This window comes from Malus sylvestris, chromosome 5 (assembly GCF_916048215.2).
Source record: "Malus sylvestris chromosome 5, drMalSylv7.2, whole genome shotgun sequence".
In the NCBI taxonomy this organism is placed as follows: Eukaryota; Viridiplantae; Streptophyta; class Magnoliopsida; order Rosales; family Rosaceae; genus Malus; species Malus sylvestris.
The window spans coordinates 3698818-3726034 of NC_062264.1; the positions used below are offsets into that span (position 1 = coordinate 3698818).

General features: G+C 40.9%; 2 protein-coding genes and 1 pseudogene across 7 annotated transcripts; all 3 read right to left on the reverse strand.

Annotated features, from left to right (window-relative positions):
* Positions 1-634: 634 nt before the first annotated feature.
* LOC126621900 (pentatricopeptide repeat-containing protein At2g20710, mitochondrial-like) lies at positions 635-9259 on the reverse strand. Of its 3 annotated transcripts, none has more exons than XM_050290520.1 (3): positions 7517-9259; positions 5927-6287; positions 635-1672 (listed from the first exon to the last, which is right to left on the reverse strand). In XM_050290520.1, exon 1 carries the CDS (start codon positions 9085-9087, stop codon positions 7642-7644), a length of 1446 nt encoding a protein of 481 aa, XP_050146477.1. In that variant the 5' UTR covers positions 9088-9259; the 3' UTR covers positions 635-1672; positions 5927-6287; positions 7517-7641. The 3 variants fall into 3 exon arrangements, with proteins under 3 accessions (XP_050146477.1, XP_050146476.1, XP_050146475.1); XM_050290519.1 differs by having other exon boundaries at positions 5912-6287; XM_050290518.1 differs by lacking the exon at positions 635-1672 and having other exon boundaries at positions 5737-6287.
* Positions 9260-10723: 1464 nt separating this feature from the next.
* LOC126621905 (pentatricopeptide repeat-containing protein At2g20710, mitochondrial-like) lies at positions 10724-13685 on the reverse strand. 4 transcript variants are annotated; one of them, XR_007623217.1, is made up of 3 exons: positions 12909-13685; positions 11207-12650; positions 10724-11065 (listed from the first exon to the last, which is right to left on the reverse strand). XR_007623217.1 is itself a non-coding variant. In XM_050290523.1 (2 exons), the coding sequence occupies exon 2, from the start codon at positions 12508-12510 to the stop codon at positions 11326-11328; it is 1185 nt and encodes a 394-aa protein (XP_050146480.1). In that variant the 5' UTR covers positions 12511-12650; positions 12909-13685; the 3' UTR covers positions 10724-11325. The 4 variants fall into 4 exon arrangements, 1 of the variants encoding a protein (XP_050146480.1); XR_007623219.1 differs by having other exon boundaries at positions 10724-11089; XR_007623218.1 differs by having other exon boundaries at positions 10724-11089; positions 11188-12650.
* A 7656-nt stretch (positions 13686-21341) lies between these two features.
* LOC126621903 (transcription factor VIP1-like) lies at positions 21342-25599 on the reverse strand (annotated as a pseudogene).
* Positions 25600-27217: the final 1618 nt, after the last annotated feature.

Here is a 27217-nt window from a genome sequence, read left to right on the forward strand (position 1 = left end):
GCACATGCTCCACGGTACACAATTTGTGTTGTCTACGTGTTAGGTTTGAAATATATCACTCGTGAAAGAGTGTGTTGAGAGTATGAATCCCACATCTGAGAAAGAAGGAATCTTACTTGTGCTTATGAGTAATTTGGCTACTTTTCATATTGACAATTGATTTTAGAGAGTTTTAACAAAACACTCTCGGTATTGTTCACTTTTAACGAAAAACCACATTTTACCTTTCCCTGGTACTATTCACTACACCTTTATTTGTCATTTTTCGTTAAAACAAAAGTTTTTTTTGGACTTTTCGTCAGTTTTCCTTTGATTTTATGGTGAATCTCAATTTCCTTCACGGTACCAGAGTAAGTTGTCATGCATGTGAAGTCTAACGGCCACACATGCTCTACGTCACCCAACTTGTGTTGTCTACATGTTAGGCTTAAAAATTCGCCAATTGATTTTACGGTAAAACCTTCACTGAGGTAATGAAGAACGAAAAATTGGCAATTGATTTTATAGTGGAACCTCCACTGAGGCAATTGATTTGCTGTCATGTTTGATTAGTAATTTAATTTGCATATTAATTTAGACATAATAGATTAACGACTCAAAAATAAAGAGTCTGTTCTCGGTGACAACCATCGGATATGTTAATATGGGGCCTAGAAATTGGATTGCATCGGATTGGAGAGCATAGCACTAATCCAATGGTTGAATAATTGAAAAAAAAAACTAATCCAATGGTTCAATTAAATCACAAGTCTTGGTGTCGAGCAACATATCCGGTTAACTTGCGTCGGGTCACGAATCAAGCTCCCGATCTAGGTCTTGTGCCCATTTCACCGAGTGTCGAAGTTTCTGAGTTGGACCGATGTCTCCATTCAGTTCCCGGACATCAAAAGTTCTCTAACCAGGTCCTTTGATTTCGATGTCCCTAGTCCAAGTCTACAAGTGTCAAGTTCTCTAGGCTAGGTACTGAGCCCCGGAAGTCCCAGTCTGTGTCTCAGGTGTCCAAGTTCCCTGTTCGAGTCCTGAACCTCCGAGTTCTTGACCCCAGTCAAGCTCAACCCTGAGATCTCTAATAGTCGAGTTCCATGGTCTGGGTCCTAGGCGTCTATGTCACTGCGTCGTGACCTAAAGAGTTGGGATTCCTGGGCCTTGACTCGGCGATCAGGGTTCTAGTCTACGCACATTGAGCCACTGAGCCGAAACCTGTTCACCAACTACAAGTTATCTCAATTGTTTTGAATGGATTAGTTTTCCTAGGTAAACACAAATTCTCTTCACTTTTGAGTACCAAATATCGGATTGATTTAACACTTATCCTACCTACCAAACAAAGCCAAAAGAAGTAGAATGCCGGTCACAATAAGCCATGATAGATTCCCACTGATACTTCTACGTTCATTCTTCTTTCCCCCACTTTCTTGTCCTTTTGAGATTTGTACACAAGGTAAGTGCTGTACCTGGTCACTGCCACCTATGTTCTATATTATATAAGAAAAATGACTTGGATATATATGCTTTGATGAATCGAGATCCGGCAATCCGAAGCCAAAGGATCGAGTAATCTTGACCGCTCATTTCAGATCTTACGGCCCCCATCAGTCCATCACACTACGTCAATTCATCCTTTGACATTCCTTAGATTGTGGGTAGTGAAAGAGTAAAACTAAAAGGTTACCTTCAAAAAAGAGGAAAACTAAAAGAATAAGGACACTAAGCAAAAAAACAGCAGCAGCAGATCCAATTACTATATACCAAACGACATAGACTACTTTCCCAAATTCCCAATTGAGAGAGTTCTTACGCATGTCAGACACATAGGTTACTCCAAAGTTATTCACGCAATGCATGCATTATATAAAAATGATATCATTGTGATGGTAATCAAGTGGCTAAACAACAACAACAACAACAAAGCCTTTTCCCACTAAGTGGGGTCGGCTATATGAATCCTAGAACGCCATTGCGCTCGGTTTTGTGTCATGTCCTCTGTTAGATCCAAGTACTCTAAGTCTTTTCTTAGGGTATCTTCCAAAGTTTTCATAGGTCTTCCTCTACCCCTTCGGCCCCGAACCTCTGTTCCGTAGTCACATCTTCGAACCGGAGCGTCAGTAGGCCTTCTTTGCAATGTCCAAACCACCGTAACCGATTTTCTCTCATCTTTCCTTCAACTTCGGCTACTCCTACTTTACCTCGGATATCCTCATTCACAATCTTCTCTTTTCTCGTGTGCCCACACATCCCACGAAGCATCCCACGAAGCATCCTTATCTCCGCTACACCCATTTTGTGTACGTGTTGATGCTTCACCGCCCAACATTCTGTGCCATACAACATCGCTGGCCTTATTGCCGTCCTATAAAATTTTCCCTTGAGCTTCAGTGACCTACGACGATCACACAACACGCCGGATGCACTCTTACACTTCATCCATCCAGCTTGTATTCTATGGTTGAGATCCCATCTAATTCTCCGTTCTCTTGCAAGATAGATCCTAGGTAGTGAAAACGGTCGCTTTTTGTGATCGTCGCTAGATTGCTCCGGTCATTAGTGTGGATAAGTATATAAATGGATAGAGATAGGAAAGCAAACACCAGATGTACGTGGTTCACCCATATTGGCTACGTCCACGAAATAGAGGAGTTCTCATTAATTGTGAAGGGTTTACACAAATACATAGGTTCAAGCTCTCTTTTAGTGAGTACAAGTGAATGATTTAGTACAAATGACATTAGGAAATATTGTGGGAGAATGATCTCGTAATCACGAAACTTCTAAGTTCCAGAGTGTGGTATCGTCTTGACTTGCCTTATCTGTCTCGTAGGTAGATGTGGCATCTTCTCTGGAAGTACTCTTCCTCCATCCAAGGGTGGTATCTTTAACTGGTGGAGATGCACAAGGTAATGTATCAATTTCACTTGAAGCTTACTTGTAGTTTCAGGCTTGGTCAAGCGCGATACAAACCATGTAGTAGGAGTCCTCCAAGTCGCCCAGCTAGGGGATCTGCTGAAAGAGGTGACAGACAAGGTAAGCAATCAGTCCCAGATCAGAACTTTGATTTCGAGTTCCGGCTGATTGTTCACATTCTCCCTATCTTGCAGACAGCATGAAGGATAAAGAGAAGAAAAATGGGAAGAGATGATATGGGATACTTTTGCTTTTGAAGAAGTAATTTTCCACAGGCTTATTCTTGAACTGGGCTGGAGGGTTTTCTGGTTTCCTCCAGAGTATAAGGCCGACTGAAGAATTTGAGGGTCAAAACAAGTCCATCAAATCTATAGTACGTTCGACCCTGCTGATATGGGATACTTTTGCTTTTGACAGAGTAGTGGATGTATCGGCACGTGTGCTGTTACGCTTGTCTCCACATGCTTCCTTGTATCCTTCTCACTTGCCCTATATGTTCCTCAGGCAGATGCGGTATCTTCCCTGGAAGCATAAGATGTTGAAGATGAGTACTCGAGAGCAATGCCAGGTAAGTAATCAAGTAAGGGGTTCCAGGCAGTCAGTTCCTGACTGGAAGCTTGATTCCAAGTGCTGACTGATTGCTCTCTTTCTCATAGTCTTGCAGGTAAGAACAAGGCCAAAGGAAAAGACAGGGAAAAAACATGATATGGGATACTCTTGCTTTTAACCCTGATGATATAAGATATTCTTGCTCTAGTATAGCTTGTTTGCAGAGGTATTATCGGGGGGAAAGAAAGCTGAATATTTCGAAAGGCTTCTTTGGGAGTGCCCTCTCAGATATGAGGAAGGGTTGAACATTTTTGCAGGTCTGCCTGTCTGTTGGGGATGGAAGTCAACATATATAGGAGTCTCCCTACCAACAAGTAGTAATGCTATTCCTTTACCCTGCTTGGTCATAACACGGTAGTGGGAGCTGCCAGCTTCACATGTTTTAACTTTGTCAGAGCACTTTGAAAAAAGGGTTTGTGGTATCTGGAAAGCTGATGTTGCGTGTAAAGATTACAGACAAGCTTTATCCAAGGAGATCCGGCTCTTGAAGTTGGGAAAGTGGTGCCTCTTCGGTTTTCGAACAAGCAATCATGTCGGAGATCTGGCTCTCGAGATTCGGAGAACGATGCCTTTTCGATTTTTGAGAAAGCAATCCTGCTAGGGGTCTGGCTCTCGAGATTCGAAGAGCGGTGTCTCTTCGATTTTTGAGAAAGTAATCATGTTGGGAGTCTGACTTTCGAGATTCGGAGGGCGGTGCCTCTTCGATTTTGGAGCAAGCAATCTTGTTGGGAGTGTTTTCTCGAATGTGAGAAAAGGTTGGCCATGTTTGCTAGTCTATCTTGCCACGAAGCACAGAGGTTGACACACAGGGACTTTCCAATTATCCAGCAGTGGTACTGTTCCTTTACCCTTGTGGGTAATAATATGGTAGCTAGACCTTCAAAATTTATGTGTCTAAACTTTGTTAGTGCTGTTTCTTTGCTATTCTTTTACCCTTCTTGGTCAGAGCGGTGTAGTGGGAGCTGCAAGCTTCACGTGCCTCAACTTTGTCAGAGAACTTTGGCAAAGTTATCTGTGGTACCCATGAGCTAATGTTGCGTGTGGGAAGTGGGTGATTGAACAGTAAGATTCATGTGCTTTCTACTTCACCAGAAATCTTCGACATAATGCCCATAATTTCCGCAAAGCTGACAGGTGCTGACAAGGCTGGAAAAGTAGGTGCCTCTTCGATTTCTGAGATCGGCCCTCGTGGTCTCTGAGCAGCCCAGCTTTTGAGAAAGCAAGCGCCTCTTCGATTTCTGAGATCGGCCTTCGTGGTCTTTGAGCAGCCCAACTTTTGAGAAAGCAAACGTCTCGTGGTCTCTGAGCAGCCCAGCTTTTGAGAAAGCAAACGCCTCTTCGATTTCTGAAGCTCCGTCGAGTGCAGATTTTTATAGAGGCTGGCATTAAGTTCCAAAGCACACTTGAATCTCCACCAGTAGAAGCTCCATTCTTGCACTTCTAAGATCTTGATTTGTCCGACCTCTTCTCTCTTCAACACCTTAGAAAATGTCTGGCCCCTCCGACCGTCGTTTTGACTTGAACCTTGTTGAAGAGGCAGCCACACCTTCTTCAGACAACATATGGCGCCCATCCTTCGTCTCCCCTACTGGTCCTCTTACTGTTGGGGATTCCGTGATGAAGAATGATATGACCGCTGCGGTAGTGGCCAGGAACCTTCTCACTCCCAAAGATAACAGACTACTTTCCAAACGGTCTGATGAGTTGGCTGTTAAGGATTCTCTGGCTCTCAGTGTTCAGTGTGCAGGTTCAGTGTCTAACATGGCCCAACGCCTATTTGCTCGAACCCGCCAAGTTGAATCATTGGCGGCTGAAGTGATGAGTCTCAAACAGGAGATTAGAGGGCTCAAGCATGAGAATAAACAGTTGCACCGGCTCGCACATGACTATGCTACAAACATGAAGAGGAAGCTTGACCAGATGAAGGAATCTGATGGTCGGGTTTTACTTGATCATCAGAGATTTGTGGGTTTGTTCCAAAGGCATTTATTGCCTTCGTCTTCTAGGGCTGTACCGCGTAATGAAGCTCCAAATGATCAACCTTTGCTGCCTCCTCCTTCTAGGGTTCTGTCCAGTACTGAGGCTCCAAATGATCCCCCTCCAGTGCCTGCTCTTTCTGGGGCTCTACCGACTGCTGAGACTTCTCCTAAGCAACCTTTGTGAAGGCTCCCTCTTGTTTGTTTATTTTGACTCATGTATATGTACATATTTGTGACTTATCGGGGATATCAATAAATAGCTTTCCTTCATTTCAACGTATTGTGTTGAATACACCAAAGCCTTCAATTTCCAATTTTACTAACATACCGCAAATTTACAAACCATGCCCTGGTCTGTGCTGTATAGCATTTTGCTAACCATGTACTTACAGAAGCTAAAGCATTTAGATAGAACAAAGTACCTTTCACAGACTTACATATCATTTTAGCTGCTACCTGCGACTTGCTTCTCTTCATCCCAAATTTGTGAATACCTTCCACATAATTAGCCCCTTCACCTTCTCAAGAACCCAAGAACCTGCGGTTCACCACCGTCTATTATTTTACAAACTACTGCACAAAGATGTTGGTAAATGACCCTTTTGCTCAATAATCGTCAAAATCTTTTGTATCACTTTCATATCTCCCTTCTCTTTCAAGTACTCCAGAAATGCAGCCAAAGAAGAAAAATTATTCAACTTCCAGCAGGGTTCACATGTAAAGTCGGCTGCCTTTTTCATTGATTCCTCTCCTGTCTGACCATCTGTACGGTAACCATTGCCAAAAAGCCTACTGCACCTGCATAACCTTTCCACTTTTCAATTTCCATGGCTGTGTATGCCTTTCACATCCGTTGTTAGTATAAAACGCAGCATCTAAGTATCTTATACATTTTAATGTTGAAGTGTTCACGGTTGTACATAATGATTAAATTGGAAAAGATCTTGAAGTTCTTTCTACTTGTTCAGCTGGTAAAAAGAAGAGCACTTTCACAAAGGTTTAATGAATTTTTACTAAAGATATTTTTGTGAACATCATGTGAAAAATGTGACTAAGTTGTCTGCTTGTTTAGTCAATTAAAACATAAAAATTAACATATCGGGAAAAAAATAAACCTCTAGCCACTCTGAATGTGTGAGACTGAAACTTTCGGAAGTCTAAACATCACTTCCTACTACACTCTCTCACACATGAGGAGTGCATGTGGTTTAACATGTGGTTTAAGGGTGATTTTGGACTGACAAAATCATCGCTTTTGCTATCGCATGTAACTAGCACCTACCAAGATTTTAACTGCAGTACACTATCAAAACGTAAAGTGAAACCAAATAAGAAGAGACTATCCTGGACTGATATAACAACCAGGAGCAAGGGTAATATTGGGGGTTGAAGGTTTCAACAGAATAGAGCATAAACTGCAGAAGCATAGTATGCAGTTTCTATCTTTCCAAATATAACGAACAGAACACCAAACATAGTATATAAGATTGTGCGACTAAGAAAAAGCATACAAGGAAATAAGCTGAGACATGACACAGAATTTCCTACACCACCATATTTGAGCATCGCATAAGGGCACTCAAAGAACAGGAGATTTACGGATTCTTGACATCCATGGAAAAGCACACCCATAAATAAGGAGAATTGACCAATTTCAATCTGTTGGCAAAAGCAACAACCAGATATATACATGCAGCAAAAACAACAGCAGCCCCGAACCACACAAACAAGAAACAGAACTTAGCCATTGTTAGCAAATAAGACTCTTACTACCAAGTTTTTTCAGCTTTTGCATTTGTGTTTTTTTTTGTTTTTTTTTCAAAAATGAGATCTCCACATTGTTTTTCAAGATATTGCAGTGGTAGATTTCAATCTAACATCATAAACGATGCCCTGGTAACCTGTCGTTCTTTATGTCACTTTTCTCAAGAAAATGTGTAATTTGAAGCTACCAATTACAGAGTCATCTGGAGCATTAAGAAGATGATAAAACCATTGTAAAAAGATGCTATACTACAGATAAATACCTCTTCACAATGTTAGATAAATATTTGTCTTCCACCCTTGTCGTTGACTTGTACTGTCCGTCTATTGCATGCATCCCTCCATCCTGAACTTTATGAATTCGTTCCATATGATATCCCCCTTCACCTTACTCCAGAACAGCGAGGTCACCACCATCAATATAATTTTCAACCCTATCACACAAATCTGTTGGAAGATGACCCCTTTCTCTCAATAATCCCAATATCTTATGTGCCACTTCCACATCTCCCTTCTCTTTCAAGTACTCAAAACATGCAGCCAAAGTTAAATTATGGAACTTCCACCCTGGTTGACATGCCATGTTTGCTGCCGTTTTCAATGATTCCACTGCCTCTGCCATCTGACCATTCGTACAGTATCCAGTAGCCAAAAGGGACCATGTTCTACAATCCTCCTTTCCTCCATCTGAAAGTTTGTTTGCCCATGATTTGGCCTTCTCCAACAGACCTTTCCCGCAGTAAGCATTGATCAGCAAGTTTGGTATTTGGATGTCAAAGGATTGGTTCCCTGATTCCCATTCCTCCAGAATCTTCTCGGCACCATCAAAGTCATCCATCTTCATCAACGAACTTAACATACACCGATACCCATTATTGTAGAATCCTACAATACTTTTGTACAATCCCCAAATTCGATAAACCTCATCCTTATTACCTATAACAGCATATGAAGTCATCAGGTATTCATATGCAATTTTCCTTGTTTTAATGTTGATGCGTTGCTCCGCTCTCCTCAGCAATGTCGATGTCTTCTCCAATAGTCCAACCTTCAAGAATGCTTCGGCTGCACTAACATAACCATGCCAGTCGACAGACACCAGAGGATCAGCTTCCATCTTCATCAAAAGCTTCTCCATTCGATTGATATCAGAAGTGGCGGCATAGGAAAATAACCGAATGTTCAACGTGTGAATGTTATAATCAACGCCTCTCTTTTCCATGTCTTTAACTAGAATATCTACCATTCCATGTTTACCCATTCGAGAATATAGTGTCAACATTGTATTATAAGGCAATGGCCCTCTTATACCCGAATGCTTCATCTTTTCGAAAAGAGCCTCGGCCTTTTCCAAGCAATTATGCTCTGCATAGCAGGACAAGAGAGCACCACACACCTGAACCACTCTCAATAACTCCGGGATGCTATAGAAATACTTCTCCGCTTCTTCGAGGCCGCGGACCTTCGAAATCAACTCCAACCGAATTGCAATGTCTCCGGGATGCAGATCATGGTTCAGCTCATCGCTCATCCACTCTGAAATCTGCAGGGCTTGGGTGTAGCGACGGAATTTTCGGAGCTGCTTGATGAAATCTTGGAGTTCTGATCGCTCAACGTTTCTCCCTTCTTCCAGCCACTGATGGAGCACCGGCAGAATGGAAACCCTAGGGTTTCCGGACCGCAAAATCCTACGGCGCAGAGGCACAAATGGGTGTGGTGCGGAGGCAAAGACGGAGGCTGAAGCGGTGGCCAGAGCCTCAGTTGAGGTGAATAGCGTGCCGAAAACCCTAGAAATGGCATTGCCACGCCATGGATTCGAACCAATAAGCTTCATCTTTCAACCCTAATTAATTTCACAGAGAACCGTAGATAAATTTTGGGGTTCGACGCTTTTTTGTTCGAGGGGAGTGAACTTGAACGACAATTTAGGGTTTAGGGTTTTGAATTTCTTTCCATTTTCTTCTTTTAGTTCTGAAGGAATTTTCATTGGAGCCCAAAAAATGGAACAAAGTAAAGTGATCCATAATATATTGGCAGCCCATTCACAAAGAACACACGAGAGAAAATGAGCTTTTGATTTCTAATTTTGGCTTTTTTTTTTTTTTTTGCCATGACACTTATTTTTCACCAAATTTTACTTTATCTCCTTTACTCTATTGGCTTGTTTGAAAATGCCTTCAAAATGACCAAAAACGTTTTTGATGAAACTAATTTTGGGTTCCAAAAGCACTTTAAATGCTTTTTGGAAGAAGCATCAAATATGTGCAAATGCCTTTTGGAAATGCTTCTTGCGGAAGGCACCAAATATGTGCTTCTTGCGGAAAGTACTTAGAGTGTTTTTTCATGATTTATTTAGATTTTTGCTATGGATTGGTTTAAAAAACATTTCCACCAAAATCACTTTCAATCATTTTAAAAATAGTTCCAAACGATTCTCATATTTACTCACTTTACCGTGTACACTCTTCCTCCATGTTCCACTTTACCTCCTACACTCTATATTGTCTCACTTTAACACCTCCATTCTTTCTCAATGTCTCACTTTACCCTATTTCTTCAAATAAGTTAAAAATAGCCGTTAATTATGCTAATGTGGCATGAATAATTTAGTAGTTTCAACTGTGTTAGTAAGACCCATGATTGTAAGGATGTGGGTTAAACTCACACCAGTATGTGATTTCTCCGAACTAATAAAAAATAAAGAAGAGGAAAGCGATAAAGGTAGACATTCTCATGACAGAACCCTAGGAATCTTTGCAAAAGGATTCGAAAACATTGAAATTAATTCGTGAATCTTGAAATTCAACCTTCTTTTCTTATATATATTTTTTCTTTTAATATGGAGGAATCAAATCCTAGTTTGAATTTAACTCACCTCCCATTACCCATGAGTTACAGTAACATGCCATGTCACATGCCACAAAACCAACATGGTTGAAAAGACAAAATTGTCCTTTCCATATAAGCACAATGAACAATTGTCTTAACTTATACGACGACATAGGGTAAATTGAGTTATTGATAAAGAGTACATGTGTTAAAGTGAGACAATATAGAGTGAAGTAGGTAAAGTGGGACACGAAAGAAGAGTGTAGGTGGTAAAATGAGACAAAATAAAGAGGAAGAAGTAAAGTGAGATTTGGTGAAGGGTACAAGTGCCATAACAAAAAATAAGCCTTTTATTTTTTTAAGATAATACTTCCTCATTTTCTTTTTCCCTCTACTTGTCACTTTTCCTTTTACAAACAATAAAATATCTATATTAAACTACAGAGAGGAGATTCAAACAGAAGATCTCGATTTTAAAAGTGAATATGCTTAATAAATTGAGCTATAAGCCACTTGCCTTCTACTTGTCACTTTACTTTATCGTGCAAAATTGCAAATATCATAATTAGAACTGATTATATTTTTTGTTATCATCTCTAAAAAAAAATCCGCTGTCATAATAACAAGTTACAACATCACAATGAATCATCAAATTTCTTTTAATTAATTGAAATTTCAAGAATGAGTTTGCAACGCTTCAAAACTCATGCAAGTTACATCGTCATACGCTGGTTACGTGACTGTTGTAAAGGTTGAACAAAATACAGTGGCAAAATGAAACCTCCGGTTCCAGCTCTATCTTATTATCCATCGGCCTTCTCGGCGTGAGGCTCTTCGACACTCAGGCATAACTTCCTCAAAAACTCTTGTCGGGATCATAAAACTATCGCTCGAGAAGTAAGCAAGCTGCGCCTTGTTCGGTCATAAGGATAATCGAATACAATCCTTAAGTAATATAAAAGGCTCGTGTGAATTTCGTGCTCCTATTTTCGCATCAATAAACATTACTGAACTACGAAACATTTACGTGAAGTGCATATGGAAGGTAATAAACACAAAACTGTCAATGCATAAAGTGAAACCACGAAAGCAGATTTAGAAGCACAACTTTTAAGCTTACTCACAATAGCTAGAGCATAATCTGCAGCTGGTAGCCCTCACACAGTGCAGCCGCGACACCACCAAAACAAGACACACTACCCTTCAGACGTAACACATATTTGGCTGCTACCACATTGTTGAGCTAAACTGTCGAATCCATCCCGCGATCCTGAACTTTATCAATCCTTTCCATAGGAGGTTCACCACCATCCATATAACTTCCAATTTTATCAAACAAATCTGTTGGAAGATGACCCATTTCTCTGAACAATCTCAACAATTCATGTGCTGCTTCCACATCCCCCTTCTCTCTCAAGTAATCAAAACATGCAGACACAGTTGAACGATCAAACTTCCACCCTGGTCGACATGCCAAGCTTGCTGCCGTTTTCAATGTTTCCACTGCCTCTGCCATCTGACCATTCATATGATATCCAGTAGCCAATATGCCCCAAGTTCTACAATCCTCCTTCCCGCCCTCTGAAAACTTCTTTGCGTATGATCTGGCCTTCTCCAAAAGACCTTTCTTGCAGTAAGCATTCATTAACAAGTTGGGTGTTTGAATGTCAAATAGTTTGTTTCCACATTCCCATTCCTCCACAATTTTTTCAGCACCTTCAATGTCATCCAATTTCACCAACGAACTTATCATACAGCGATACCCACTATTGTAGAATCCTACGACATCTTTGTACAATTCCCAAATTCGATAAACCTCGTGCTTATTACCAACAGCAGCATGTGAAGTCATCAAGAATTCGTAACCAGACTTTCTTGTTTTACTTGTAATGAGTCGCTCCGATTTCCTCAGCAATGCCGATGTCTTCTCCAATTCTCCAGCCTTCAAGAAAGCGTCTGCCGCAACAGCATAAGCATGCCAGTCCACAATAACCGTCGGATCAGCTTCCATCTTCATCAAAAGCTTCTCCATTCGGCCTACATCCGAAGTGGCTGCATACGAATGCAACCGGTTGTTCAACGTCCTAATATCATACTCAATGCCCTTCTCCTCCATCTCGTTCACTAAGATATCAACCTTTCCATATTTTCCCACCTCAGTATACAGATTCATCATTACATTATAAGTAAATGGCCTTTTCACAAACTCCAAATCCTTCATCTTTTCGAAAAGAGCTTCGGCTTTTTCCAAACATTTATGCTCTACATAGGATAACAAGAGAGAACCGTACACTTTAACAACTCTTAATTCATTGGGAATGCAATCGAAATACCTCTCGGCTCGTTCGTTTCCGTGGACTCTCGAGATCAAATCCAGCCGAATCGCAATGTCTCCAGGGTGCAAATCGAAATTCATTTCGTCGCCCATCCACTCTGAGATCTCCAGGGCGAGGTTGTAGCAGCGGGACTGACGGAGCTTACTGATGAAATCTCGAAGCTCTGACTGCTCCACGTCTATCCCTTCTTTCAGCCATTGATGGAGTACAGGGAGAACGGAAACCCTCGGGCCTTTAGGGTGCGTTTGGTACGTGGGACGGGACGAGATGGAACGGGACGAGGCGTTCCGTTGCGTTTGGTGCGCCAAAAATGGGTGGAACGGGCTGTTCCACGGGACAGATTTTAGGTGTTTTTGCGTCCCACCTGCCCCTGGAACGGGTTTGTTCCACGTCTGTGGAACACAATGTTTTACCATTTTAAGACAAATATACCCCATATCTTTTTCAAAAATTACACCTTCATTCCGTCCCGTCTGCGTACCAAACGCACCCTTATAGAACAGAATCCTATGGTGCAGAGACTAAAATGTGGGAGATGTGGTGGAGGAGGAGGCCAGAGTATTGGTTGAGTAGTTCAGGGAACCAAAAACCCTAGAAATGGCAGTGCCACGCCATGGATTTGAACGGAGAAGCTTCATCGCCGAACGCTAATTAATTGCAGGTAGAATTAAACGGAAATGTTTAGGATTCAAAACTTTTCTTATTTTATTTTGAGAAATAAAAAAAATTGAAGAAATTATAATCATTTTGGTGATTTGAAGATGATTTTCCTAGAAGCCCAAAGAACTGCACAATTCAAGTAAAATATGGTCCGTAACAAATTGAGAGAAGAAAAACGGTAAGAAATGTTTAGGATTCAAAACTGTTCTTATTTTATATTGAGAACTTCAAAAAAATAAATTTTGAAGAAAATTATAATCTTTTTGGGGATTTGAAGATGATTTCCTAGAAGCCCAAAAGAACTGCACAAAACAATTAAAATATGGCCCATAACAATAATTTAGAGGAGTTGCTTTGAATTCGAAACATATTAGTAAAAATTCAACGTCCTATTCATTAGAATATTAAATCACATGTAAAATTTAATAAAGTAAAAAAGAATGATTGAGCAAAAATATGATGAGGTGCAAAAGAAAAAAGTGAGAGTGTGAGAATCACTACCAATCCGTAAAACACAAGCAAACCAGAATGATCGTAAAAATAATGTTGAACTATGCAAAACTTGTTAATTTGGTCTTCCAATCTCAAAATCGCTTCATGCCATCCTCGTGTCACGGGATGACTCTTTAAGCCTTCCGCCCGTGCGGCACTTAGACTTGAATACCTCGATGAACAAGCTAAGTAAGCCTTCGAAACCTCGCTTCCCCGGATCGAATCACAAAGAAAGCTAAGATAGCTTGGAGAATGCTAAAATCACTTAGATGATGATGGGAGAAAGGAAGCTTTGTATTGAAACTTAAGAGAACTTTACAATTGCTTACAACTCTTGGATGCCTTGGCCAAATGGCCTTGCCTCCTATTTATAGGCCTAAGTCACCTCCTCAATGGAGGGTTCTAGAATTCCCTACTTTCATCCAAAAATATCTAGCATAGTTCTAGATACAACTTGCCTAATCTAGATTGTTCTAGGTGAGGCTTAAATTTGTACACTTGTGTGGAATGTTCCGGAATACCCTAGATTATCTTGAACGCTCCGCCATGTTCTTGATTTTTCCGGGATGTTCCAGAAGCTTCCATGAAGACAAGGCTTTATGGGCTTAGATATATGATGTCTTGGGCGATTTCTTTGTTTTTAACATATGGCCCGTGACATCCTCCCCCACTTAAGCCGTCGACGTCCTCGTCGACTCTTGCCTCTCGAATGTCTGAATCAAGTCCTTATATTGCCATAAGGACGTCTCTTTCTCCCATGTTGCTTCGGAGTATGGTAGCCCCTTCCATTTGACAAAGTACTCCACATGCTTTGGCTGTCTTGGTCGCACCACGACACGCTTGGCTTCAATGCTCTCCGCTTCTTTGTCAAATGCCTCCGTCATCAAAGGGGGTGCTCGATGAGACTCACCTCGGCTTGGTTCCTCATCGTCTGCATGATAAGGCTTCAAGTTGCTCACATGGAACACCGGGTGAAACTTGAGGAGGGGTGGGAGTTCCACAACATACGCGGCTTTGCCAACCTTCTTAATGATAGGGAATGGTCCCTCATATTTCCGCAACAAGCTCTTATGCAAGCCACGAGTACTCTTGTGTTGGGACGCATTGAGCTTCACAAAGACTTGGTCGCCAGTTTGGAACTCCACATTCCTTCGCTTGCGATCCGCCCATTTCTTCATCTTCTTTGAAGCCTTCTCCAAATGAGCTCGAGCAAGTTCGTGGGCTAATTGCCACTCCTTAGCGGTTTTGAAAGCGACTGGACTATTCCCCGTGTAGCCAGTCATGACCGTGTTCGGGGTCAAGGGTTGTTGCCCTATAGCCAACTCGAATGGACTTTTCCCCGTCGACTCCGAACGTTGCAAGTTATAAGAGAATTGGGCAACATCAAGTAACTTAGCCTAATCTCGTTGATTGGCACTAACATAGTGCCGCAAATAAGTCTCCAACAATGCATTAACCCGCTCCGTTTGTCCATCAGTTTGGGGATGAAAAGCTGTGGAGAAGTCTAACTTTGAGCCAAGTAGTTTGAAAAGCTCCTTCCAAAATCTACCCGTTAAGCGAGCATCTTGATCACTGACTATGCTCCTCGGAACACCCCAATACTTCACCATGTGCTTTAGAAACAAGCGTGCAGCTACTTCGGCTGTGCACTCCACAGGTGCGGGTATGAAAGTGGCATACTTGGTGAATCTATCGACCACGACGAAGATAGATCCACATCCATCAGACTTGGGCAAATGTGTGATGAAATCCATGGTTAAACACTCCCATGGTCTTGATGGGGTGGGAAGCGGTTCCAACAGTCCTCCCGGTTGCCTTTGTTCCCCTTTGTCTTGTTGGCACACAAGACAAGTCTTCACGTATGAATCTACATCATCCCGCATTTGTGGCCAATAATAAGCATCGCTCACCAAAGCCAACGTGCGGTGAGTGCTAGGATGTCCTGCCCACATTGAGTCATGGCACTCCTTAAGGATTTCTTTCCTTAAGCTTCCCCATTTTGGGACGTAGATTCGCTTGCCCTTGGTGTATAGCAAGCCGTCCTCAAGCCAAAACCTTCTTGTCTTCCCATCCTTGACAAACTCCACAATGTTCTTGGCTTGGACGTCATGTGATAAACCTTCTCGGACACGGCCCAAGAGATGGCTTTGCGGCTTGAGTACCGTAGCCATTAACTCTACTCGTCTACTTAGAGCATCGGCCACCACGTTCTCCTTTCCTTGCTTGTACTCTAGCTTGTAATCAAACTCCGCTAAGAACTCTTGCCACCTTGCTTGCTTAGGTGTGAGCTTTTGTTGGGTTTGAAAGTAACTAGTGGCAACGTTGTCCGTCTTGATGATGAATGGGGTACCAAGCAAGTAATGCCTCCAAACTCTAAGGCAATGGACGATGGCGGTCATCTCCTTTTCATGGGTCGTGTACCTCTTCTCGGCATTGTTTAGCTTGCGACTTTCATAGGCTATCGGATGTCCCTCTTGCATCAACACTCCTCCTATGGCAAAGTCGGAAGCATCAGTGTGCAACTCGAATGGCTTACTAAGGTCGGGCAACCTTAGTACAGGCTCCTCCATTAGGGCCTTCTTCAACCTCTCAAAGGCCTATTGACATCGGTCCGTCCATTCCCATGCCTTGTTCTTCTTAAGAAGGTCTGTTAAGGGTGCCGCTATGGTTGAATACCCTTTAATGAATCTCCGATAGTAGTTGGCTAGCCCCAAAAAGGATCGTAGTGTTGGTACCTTGGTCGGCGGTTCCCACTCTTGAATGGCCTTGATCTTGCCTTTTTCCATCATAAGTTTCCCCTCCTTTATCTTGTGGCCAAGAAATTCTACTTCGTTTGTGGCAAAGGAGCATTTCTCCTTCTTGACATAGAGTTCATGCTCCCGAAGGGTATTGAACACTATGCGCAAGTGCTTGACGTGCTCCTCCAATGTCTTGCTATAGACAACGATATCATCAATGTAAACTACGACAAACTTGTCAAGATAAGGATGGAATACCTTGTTCATCAATGTGCAGAATGTTGCAGGGGCATTGGTCAGACTAAATGGCATGACTTTATACTCGAATGATCCATATCTGGTCACCATCGCCGTCTTCGATTCGTCTCCAGGGGCTATCCTCACTTGGTAGTATCCCGATCGAAGATCTAACTTTGTGAAGTACCTTGCTTCACCAAGTTGATCGAATAAGTCGGTGATCAACGGAAGTGGGTACTTGTTCTTGATGGTAATCTTGTTCAATGCTCTATAGTCGATGCACAACCTTAGGCTACCTTCTTTCTTGCGTTGGAACAAGACGGGTGCACTATATGGGGACTTGGAGGGTTGGATGTAGCCAGCATCAAGTAGCTCGTTGAGTTGCTTCCTCAATTCCTCCAACTCGGGTGGCGACATCCTATAAGGTGATTTGGAGGGAGGCTTAGCACCAGGCTCCAATTCAATCGCATGGTCGACCTCTCTCCTTGGTGGCAACTTCTTTGGTAATTCCTTAGGCATCACGTCCGCAAACTCCACAAGGACGTCTTCCACTTGTTTCGGCAAAGGCCCGTACTTCTCTTCCCCTTCATTCAACATTAGGGTTGCAAGAAATGTGGCCTCGCCTTTCTTCCAAGACTTGGCAAATTGAATTGCCGACAAGTGTTGGGTACACTTCTTGGCTTGCCTTTCCAATGGCACCAGGCAAGGTTGTCTTCCGTCGGCCAGGATACAAAAAATATTGTAGAAGGGAATGGGAAAGGCTCGTACCTTGTCCATGAACTCTAACCCAATGACTACGCCATAGTCGTCCATCTTGACTACGGTGAAGTCGATCTTTCCCTTCCATGTGCCAATGTCTACTTGTACATTGCGCGCAACTCCAACAATGGGGGTGGCAGCGGAATTTACCGTCTTCACGCTACCGGGCTCCTTTGTGACTCGGAGGCCAAGCCTTGTGGCTTCCTCCGACGTCATGAAGTTGTGGGTTGCTCCCGTGTCCACCAACACACGCGTCGTCTTGTCACCAGTCTTGACGTCGACGAACAATGATCCTCCCCCAACTTGAGCCTTAGGTTGTGGGAGGGTTGTCTGGATGGCATTCAGTAGACGGATGCATCCCATACTTGCATCGTTACTCTCCTCGGCCTTGTCCTTCTTGAAAGCCATGGCCTTAAGGGCCTTCTTTTGTGGGCAATCTCGCATAATGTGAGGGCCGTCGCATAGGTAACAAGTGGGTTGCCAAGACTTACCCTTGCTTTTGTCATGCTTATCGGCTTTCTTCTCCTTCGGTTTGCTTGTCTCGGCCTTATCCTTCGGCTTATGTTCTCCCCCACTTCTCTCATGGTTACCCCTCTTCCCCGTGGACTTGGAATCACCTTGGTGGCTTGATTTAAACTCAATCAAGGATTCGGCGGCGGCAATGGCATCAGACAATGTTTGCACGTGTCTCCTTTGTAGTTCGAGTTTTGCCCAATTTTGCAGTCCACTCATGAAGTACATGAGCTTGTCTTCCTCTAACATGTTGGGCACCTCGAATAACAAGCTCACGAATGCGTTGACATAGTCTTTGACGCTCCCCGTTTGCTTGAGCCACCTTAGTTTCTCCTTGGCTTCGTACTTGGCATTTTGGGGATAGAAGTGCAACATAAGATCTTTCTTAAATTCATCCCAAGTGGTGAGGGAGAACGTACCTTGCTCAATCTCCATGCTCCGGCGACGCCACCACATAAGGGCATTGTCAGCTAAGAACATGGTTGCCGTTGAGATTTTGGACTCGTCAACTTCAAGCTTCAGGTACTTGAAGTATTGCTCCACGTTCCACACGAATGTGTCGAACTCCTTTGCTTCCCTCTTCCCATTATAGGATTTGGGTTTAAAGGAGTCGATTACCTTGGAGTCCAAAGCCTTGATTTCCCTCGGCCTTTGCACGAATTGCTTCACGACTGCTTCTTTACAAAACGCCACATCTCCACTTGCCATATCCTACTTTCCTTCAAGTGATTCACGAGCTAGGCTCTGATACCAGCTGCCACGGGATGACTCTTTAAGCCTTCCGCCCGTGCGGCACTTAGACTTGAATACCTCGATGAACAAGCTAAGTAAGCCTTCGAAGCCTCGCTTCCCCGGATCGAATCACAAAGAAAGCTAAGATAGCTTGGAGAATGCTAAAATCACTTAGATGATGATGGGAGAAAGGAAGCTTTGTATTGAAACTTAAGAGAACTTTACAATTGCTTACAACTCTTGGATGCCTTGGCCAAATGGCCTTGCCTCCTATTTATAGGCCTAAGTCACCTTCTCAATGGAGGGTTCAAGAATTCCCTACTTTCATCCAAAAATATCTAGCATAGTTCTAGGTACAACTTGCCTAATCTAGATTGTTCTAGGTGAGGCTTAAATTTGTACACTTGTGTGGAATGTTCCGGAATACCCTAGATTATCTTGAACGCTCCGCCATGTTCTTGATTTTTCCGGGATGTTCCAGAAGCTTCCATGAAGACAAGGCTTTATGGGCTTAGATATATGATGTCTTGGGCGATTTCTTTGTTTTTAACATATGGCCCGTGACACTCGTTTCTTGTACTACACATTCCGCTCCATTTTGCAGAAAAGTTGATAGATGGCCACTAATGTCAATTTTGCAAGTTTTTGCGTGAGCATTGAGATTTTAAAATGGCAGGACCACATCAACAATGATGTGCGTTTGAAAAAAAAAATATTGGTAACATGTCACACACATTATCAATTTTGACAAAGTTCAATACAGTGATGACATTAGAAACCACATTGAGAACGAGGATAATATTGAGGTCTCGTTAGATTATGTGATAAAATTGAGAAAGAAACTTGGACATAATATGTCAAAATTGATATTTTCAATTCTTGATATGATAAATTTCCAGGAATTTTTTTTTGAATGTGATGTTATTGCAGGTATATTGAATTTCCCCCTTTTTCCAACACTAACTAGTATTTATTACATATCTTTTCTTTTACTTACTAAATACGAGAAAGAAATTGATTTCTCATTTTTAAGCCCATTTTTGCCCTGGTAATACGATTTTCAGTTCACCAAAAATAAATAAATAAAATAAATAAAACCAGCCCCGGTGTCTTTAAAATTTTAGGGATTAAATTGTTATTTTATGGGGCACTACTGTGAAAAATCCTCAATTGAACTCAACCCAAATCCAACTAGTAACAAACTGCATAGTGGGTTACCTAAACTGATGGAGCTGGGTTTAAATACTCTTAGCTCGCACCATGGCTTAAAAAGATTGAACTTGCAAAAATGTGCATGAGCATGTTTATTTTTTGACACTGCGGTAAAATGTCACCAGATTTAAAGAATTAGTGCACTGTTCAAGATAACATAACAACATTCCTTTGGAAACCAAAAGGAAGAATTTATTCGAGGGGGAAATGAGAGATATTTTGTTCCACCACAAAGTTATTTTATTTTTGCATTTAAAAGAATTTGCATGATACATCAGTACAATCATTTTTAGGATTCCTAAGAGTGCATTTATCCTTTATGTATGAAAAATAAATAAATAAAAGAAAGTGCTAGAATCTACATCTACACATTGATTCTTTTTTTTTTTCGTGATTTTTGTTGAACCGTATGCATCAAAAGGTGCATGTACGGTTTCTAAGGGATACAACTTTATCCCAATCAACCGACTTTATCGAGAAAGATTACTCGAATCAACTTATTGGTCTTATGGTTTATCTCATTATAGAGGATGAAATAAATAATAAAAAATGAATTTTTGTTCAAGAAAGAAATCTTATTGGAACTGTCCATATCCAATTCATCCTTCGGAACCATATCACATGCATATTACATATTATCTAGTCTATTTATTGTGCAATATTTTTGTCAATATAAGCGGCATTTTAACCACTAGAGCAATTCACCACTTGCTTTTTATTTTAAGTTATGCAAAGGATAGTGTGTGGAAAGAAATCAAATCTAGAACCTCGGTTGAGAGGAACATAACTAGTACTATATTATATACGATAACATAATGAGTGACTAATCTACATATGATTTTTGTATATAATAATAGTAATAATTGTTTTCTTGTCTAGTAATTTGCGTACATTATACAATATACTAAGTTATATAATTGGAATTTTGTTAATGAAATATAGAAGAAGGTACCCCTACCTAACTTGCATGTGATATTTCTCCTTCTCCATCATTATTAATGGACTTAGTACATATGATAACGACACAAATCATTCTTTAGCCATCAACTAACACCAAATAATTTCTTTCTTTGACAAGAAGCACAATTATTGTTATCCTTCCTTTTATCACACAACAAATTGCCCTTATTTTCTACCCTCCACTCATACATGGAGAAATTCTCAGGTCCGACAGTCAAGACTCTGCCAGCAATACAACCAAACCCAAAACCCTCCATCGGCGTTTATGGCCCACCCGCCCCACCCGCCCCACCCTTCGATCCCACCGCCACTCTCGGAGGCAGTCCACCCGGGCGAAGAGAAGGATTGCTCCATAAATAAGGTGTTTTTGTTCCATCCCGACCCGGGCTATGACAGTGGCGGTATCCAAACGAATTATACGTCATAATGTAGTAGGCTTGGATACGGCAACTGTGGCACCCCATGTACAAGAAATGTTTTCTAAAGAGGCGACGAAATGAGATAAGACTCGCCACTTGTAAGCATATCTTGCAGCGATGACAACCTTAAAAAGTGGAAATGTAAAAAACCACAAAAAAAGAGAAGAAAATAAAATCAATAAACAATTTCAGAATCAACCATAACAGAAGGAAGACAGATTGACATTGCTTAGCAAAGGGGACCAACGCAACATTTGGTGTTATAAACTTATAAGCAATGCATAGCCAACCGTTTAAACCCTGGAGGTTGCTTGTTCGATAAGTACAACGACGGTAAAAAGGTGATCCGGTAAGTTTTGGACTCTAAGATGATATTCTAATCCGCTAGAAATAATAACATAAGAGTAGATCTGTAGTTTTTAATTAACTGATACAGGGTACTGTGGGGTTCTGTGTGTACTGGTGAGCAGCAATCTTCACAGCCTTCAGCCTGTACCACATACATATACATTACCTGTATGTATGTAGTCTGTACAAGAAGCTATCTGATGAGATTTACTACCCTCTTCTAATTCAAAAAAACATTATGAAATACCTAAACTGTGGTTAATGACTTCTTCGAGAGTTTCTATGCCCTCCCGTTGAAGTCCATAAAGCTCGGGTGAGCCTGCCCATTGGCGACATTCTGGTTGTGATGCTGCTGGTGCTGGTTCTGCTGGTTGTGGTTCTGGTGGTGCTGGGTCTGACCATATTGAGGGGGAAGCCCTCGGTAGAAAGGGTTTCCATTCCCAGCCCCGGGTGGGATTTGGTTGGTTTCAATCTTAAGCCGCTGCACTTCCTCCTTAAGTTTCTCATTCAAAGCTGTATGTGTAAAATAAAGCAAACGGAAACTATAACATAATTTTAAAAGAACTGATGGTTAAAATTTAGCACAATCTTATGAAATGAAATTTATACCATCTCTAAGCTGTGCTTGTTGCTCCAGAGCCTGTAGGCGAAGTTTGAGCTCCTTATTCTCAGCAGTTATGACAGTAGTGTCTCTCTGCACAATAGATAAGTTGTATAAGCACAACAACAACGTTTTGTTTTGTGATTGTAACCTTTGCTTTATTTACCTTTCTAGTTAATTTTTTGTGTCGACTCCAACATCCAACTAACATAATAATTTGGGAAGACACAACATGAAAAACTCTGGTTTTAAGGTTGTACAGGTAAACTACTAAAGCTCGTGAAGAAATCAAATCACTTATGACTATTTACAGAAACAAGGGCTGAAGTAGGAATACAATAAGAGGCTACTACCAGAAACATTGAACACCTAACATTAACAATCAAACAATTATTAAAGGGCAGAGACATGAAATATGCAGTCAAGTGGCATGTCCAAAGTGTTTGCAAATCAAAGTAGATATGAATAGTTCCCGTAACCAAAGAATACAGCACATGTAAATACTAAATAATAGAGACGACGAAAAATGCAAGATTACCTACTTTTCTACACATGGAAAACTAAAGCAATAGCAGATACAAATTTCCATCATTTAGACAGCCGCACAAACACGCATATCATTTACTGCATCTTCAGGAACCATGGTGACAATGGCTAATTTGTAGAAGAATATATAATTCAAGAAAATGTCAAATTTGACCATCTTGGTTAGTACCCTTTCTCCCTGCTAAATCGACCAATAAGGATGCCAAGATATTGTTAGGTGTTAAACTAAAAACATTCACCTGTATTTAGGGAAAAAGAAAAAAAAAATCACTTTGATATCGGATCTGACACTCCGACAAAAATCCTAAACTGAGACATCTGAATTACCTGAACTATGTGCTATACAAACTTGCTGTGTGTTACAAGGTCACACAACAAAGTCCCTTTAAAAACAGCTTAGTTTTAAACTCTGCAAAAAGCAAGGGTCCAAAACCAGACAACGACCCTTAAAATGCTGTTGAACTGTGGCAAGCTTGTTTGCTTTCTTCCCAATCAAACAAATTAAGAAAAACATCCCAAGACATCTACGAGGGCTCAAGTGTGATTGTAACTTATGACTTTTCAATTCTCCTCGGCTAGTATGCATCTATTACTGCATTCATGGTTCAATACCATGCCATTGGTGACAAAGTTTCTTATGTTCCTGGAACCTACGTTCTAATATTAAGCTTTGAATCGTTTAAGAAACCTACCAAGGAAGCCTGCATCATCTAATATAGAGGCCTGTTAGGTCTGGATATGAGTTGGATACAGCTCACTAGTTGAAAAGACTTGCAGAGAGAACAGGCCAATGCACTTACCTTATTCCCAACTTGATTAATGAACCACAAGAACTCGGGTTTCCGGTAACTAAAGATGTTTAACATCCTTCAACAGAAAAGTGAATCCTGGTTTAAACTTTAAAGTAAAGTACTTGTTGTAGGTTATAACACCGTTTTCCCTTAATAATGTCTCCCTATTTACATCCTTCTAAATATGTAGCCGGTTCCATTTTGGATACACCAAAATATAATGCAATCAGAAGCAGACACCCAAAAAGAGAGAAAACACAAAAAAATTAACAACCGTGGCAACAGCATACACAAATAGTTAGCATGTAATGGTGGTTCTTGTAGGTGATTATTCGCACCATGAACACATGATTAAAAAATAAGTTTCTTTGCATGTTAGGATTAAGCATGTCAAGCTTAGGGTTTATTGGAAAGATAATTACATGGAAGCATGCAATGACGTAGATTTTAACATAAGCAACTTACCACCACTGAAACTCAATGAACACACATTATTAAAGTGCACAGTGTACCTTTCCTTCTTGGGTTGTCAATGTAAGTTCAAAATCATACCAAAATAAGGATTGATCAAAGTTAAACTATCACTTAAACAAATCACATTCTAAAAACAAGAATGGCTCATTTTTGTATCCTGGATCATTCCAAAATCACACCAAAACATTATCAAATCAACCATGCACCCAAACCAAACCAGACACAAATAAACAATGAAAATAACTTCATGGCAAAAATAGCAAAGCAGAAAATACCATTTTTGCAACGACCATGCGTAAAATATCCGTTTCATAACAAGCCAAGCTGTGGGATCCATTGGTTTAGCATGTAGTACCGAAAAAGTCTTGCCCAAATGATACTTCTCATACTACAAAGCTACAAAAGTCAAGGTCTTAGGTATTATACCTGTAACAGAGTGACCTGTGCTGAGAGGGTGGTTGCTTCCGTCTGAAGCGTCTGCACCTTCCTCTCCAGCTCATTCGTATACCTCACCTTCCTCTCCTTTGACCTCGCAGCCGATTGCCTATTAGCTAATATCCTACAAAACCAAATAATTATAAAGCATCAATTTCTCATTTAATTAAATAATATCCACAAAAATAGCCCAAAAATTCTACAAACACACACAAATAAAGATAAAACTTGAAAAATCTTTCCTTTCCCAACACAAACTTCAACCACAAAATTTAAGCAAATGTAATTTCTAACAAAAAATTTGGAGAATAGAAATACCAATTTATTTACGATAATTACAAAATAATTCAATTGCAAGCAATTTGATCGAAATTTGCAGAGTAAAAAACCCTAAAAAAAACAGCAGAAAGCAAAAACATGATCCAGTAGAGGAAAAGGGGCAACCTTTTGGCTCTCTTAGGGTCAATCAGAGAGAGCTCAGCAAGTCTCTCAGGAGCAACGGACTTCTTGAAGCCGTTCAGCGTCATCACCGACGAGTCCGCATCGAAAGACGAGCCGTCCATCGAGCTGCTGTGCCTGTGGTGGGACCCAGACCTCTGCCCCCCGCTCACTTCCCTGCCGGAATCCCCCAGGCCCAGGCCGTCGAAGAAGTCGGAATCGACGGAGAGGCTCCGGAGGTGGGCAGCGGTGGCCGTGGAGCCGGAGGAAGCGGCAGGCTTGGGGGTGGAGGAGAAGGGGTTGGGTGGTTGGCCCTCCGAGGAGTCGTCGGAGTCGAGGGACATGGGGATGTTGTTGTTGCTGCTGTTGCCGCCACGTGGCAGGAGGGTTGGGGAGGGGAGGCAGGAGAGGTCGAGGTCGGAAGGGTCGAAGAGGAGGAGGTCGTCGAAGTTGGGGATGCGGAAGGAGGTGTCGGAGTGGGCCCGGCGGTGGTGGGACCCGCGCTGAGGGGTCTCCGACATCTGCTCCATGTCAGTCGATGATGTCGGGGACGGTCTGGAAGCAGCGCCGAAGTTGTTGATGTTGTTGGAATCCATTTTTTTTGTCTTTTGGTCCTTTTTTTCGGTTTGAGGTGGCAAGTGGTGGCGGAGGGCGGTGGCCGGAGTTCAGGTTGTTGAAAGCAAAGGAGGAGAAGGGAGAAGGTTGGTAAAAGTGAGAAAAGTGCTTTTGGTTTTGGTTTTGGTTTTGGGTGGTAGGGTGGACCTGGAGAAGCAGCAGCTGCTGAGTAGCAAGTGGAGAGAAGGGGGGCCATTTTAGTTGTATTTATATCACAAACGCCATGCCTGTGGTGTAGGTTGAGAAAGAAGTTGAAGTTGTGTACTTGAACTGCAAATATTTGTAACTTTTTTTGTGTGATTTATTTTTATTTATTTTTTACCATTATTATTCTCATTAGGCAAAGGAATGCTCTCTTGATAAGATATTATCTATATTCTACTTCAAACTAATTTAAATTTCATGAAAGAAGAATTTAGAGTCTTAGACGTAGAAAAACTACATCTGTTATAATAAATGTAACTACGTTTACGTGTGCAATATTTGTTGAGTTACATACTAACATTTGAATGCAACAAAAAACTACATTTTAAGAGAAATGTGTTATATTCATCAAATTGATAAATAGAGACATCGTACAAGATACAAATAATTGAATGTAACCATGTGAAGTGAGCAATGCATAATCCTTTAATTAACACTATTTGTTGAGCGGTAAGTTAAACTCTATCCTTTTAAGAGAAATGTGTTATATTTATCAAATTGATAAAAAAAAAAAAAAAAAAAAAAAAGACATCGTACAAGATACAAATAATGGGTTTGCGTATAAAAACTTGTCGGATCTTTCAACCCAATCTATAACAGAAGGAGAAAAAAAAAAACATCATACACCAAAACTAAGCACGAGAGTTATCCTATAAAAGTAAATCCTCGATCAATTGGGTGGTTTTTCAAATCCATGTTAACGGCAAGGATCAATGCTGCAAGTTTTATTAACTTCAGGGATCTTGATTGACAAGCTTTTGATTGAGGAACCAATTCCAGGCTAGAGTAAAAATTGAGGGACTAAATCTAAATTTTTCTTCCATGAAATGAATGTTAGGTTAGAAGCATCCTAGTGTAGATATGCATTCCATAAAAAATCTCCCTTGAATAGCTTTCCACTCTTGCATAATTACTTTCTCAATAACTTCCAAACTCTTTTCCATTAGGGATTTGGGTTGAATAACTTTCCATTCTTTTAAAATTACTCTTAATAAATTCCAAACTCTTCCCATAAGGGATTTGTGTTGAATAGATTTCCCTTCTTGGAATAATCCTACTTGATTAGGTTATAATTGCTTATTGGGACTAACTTTCCATCCTTGAAGATAAATTAAGAACTTATATTACAAGCTACTTTAGAACATCATGGAAACAATAATCCTTACTTAAAATATCACAATTATTTAATTATTGGCCAAAGGGACACAAATCAATAAATGGACAATTTTAAGCCCAAATGCATAGAATCCAACCATTAAAAATTTCAGTCCATACGCTTACTCAACCCAAAAGACATGCAAAATAAATAAAAATGATTCTACTAAAATATCAGCCGAAACATCTAATCAGAAAACGAATAAATTGTTTACACAATAATTTATTTCATTTTGGATTGTAAGGCCTTTAACTAAATTATAATTTATTTGTTAGGTTTTGGTTGCATGCAATTTGAGTAGTTTGCTAGTATAGTAATTTGTTATCCTAAATTTCTACTGATAATGAACTCTAACTCGTGCCAATTTTAGGAAGCAAGGTGGTAAACACCTATCCGGATATCCAGGAGGATACCCAAAATTGAAGCGTGCTAACCGACGCCTGAAAATTAACGAAGCTATAAATGATAA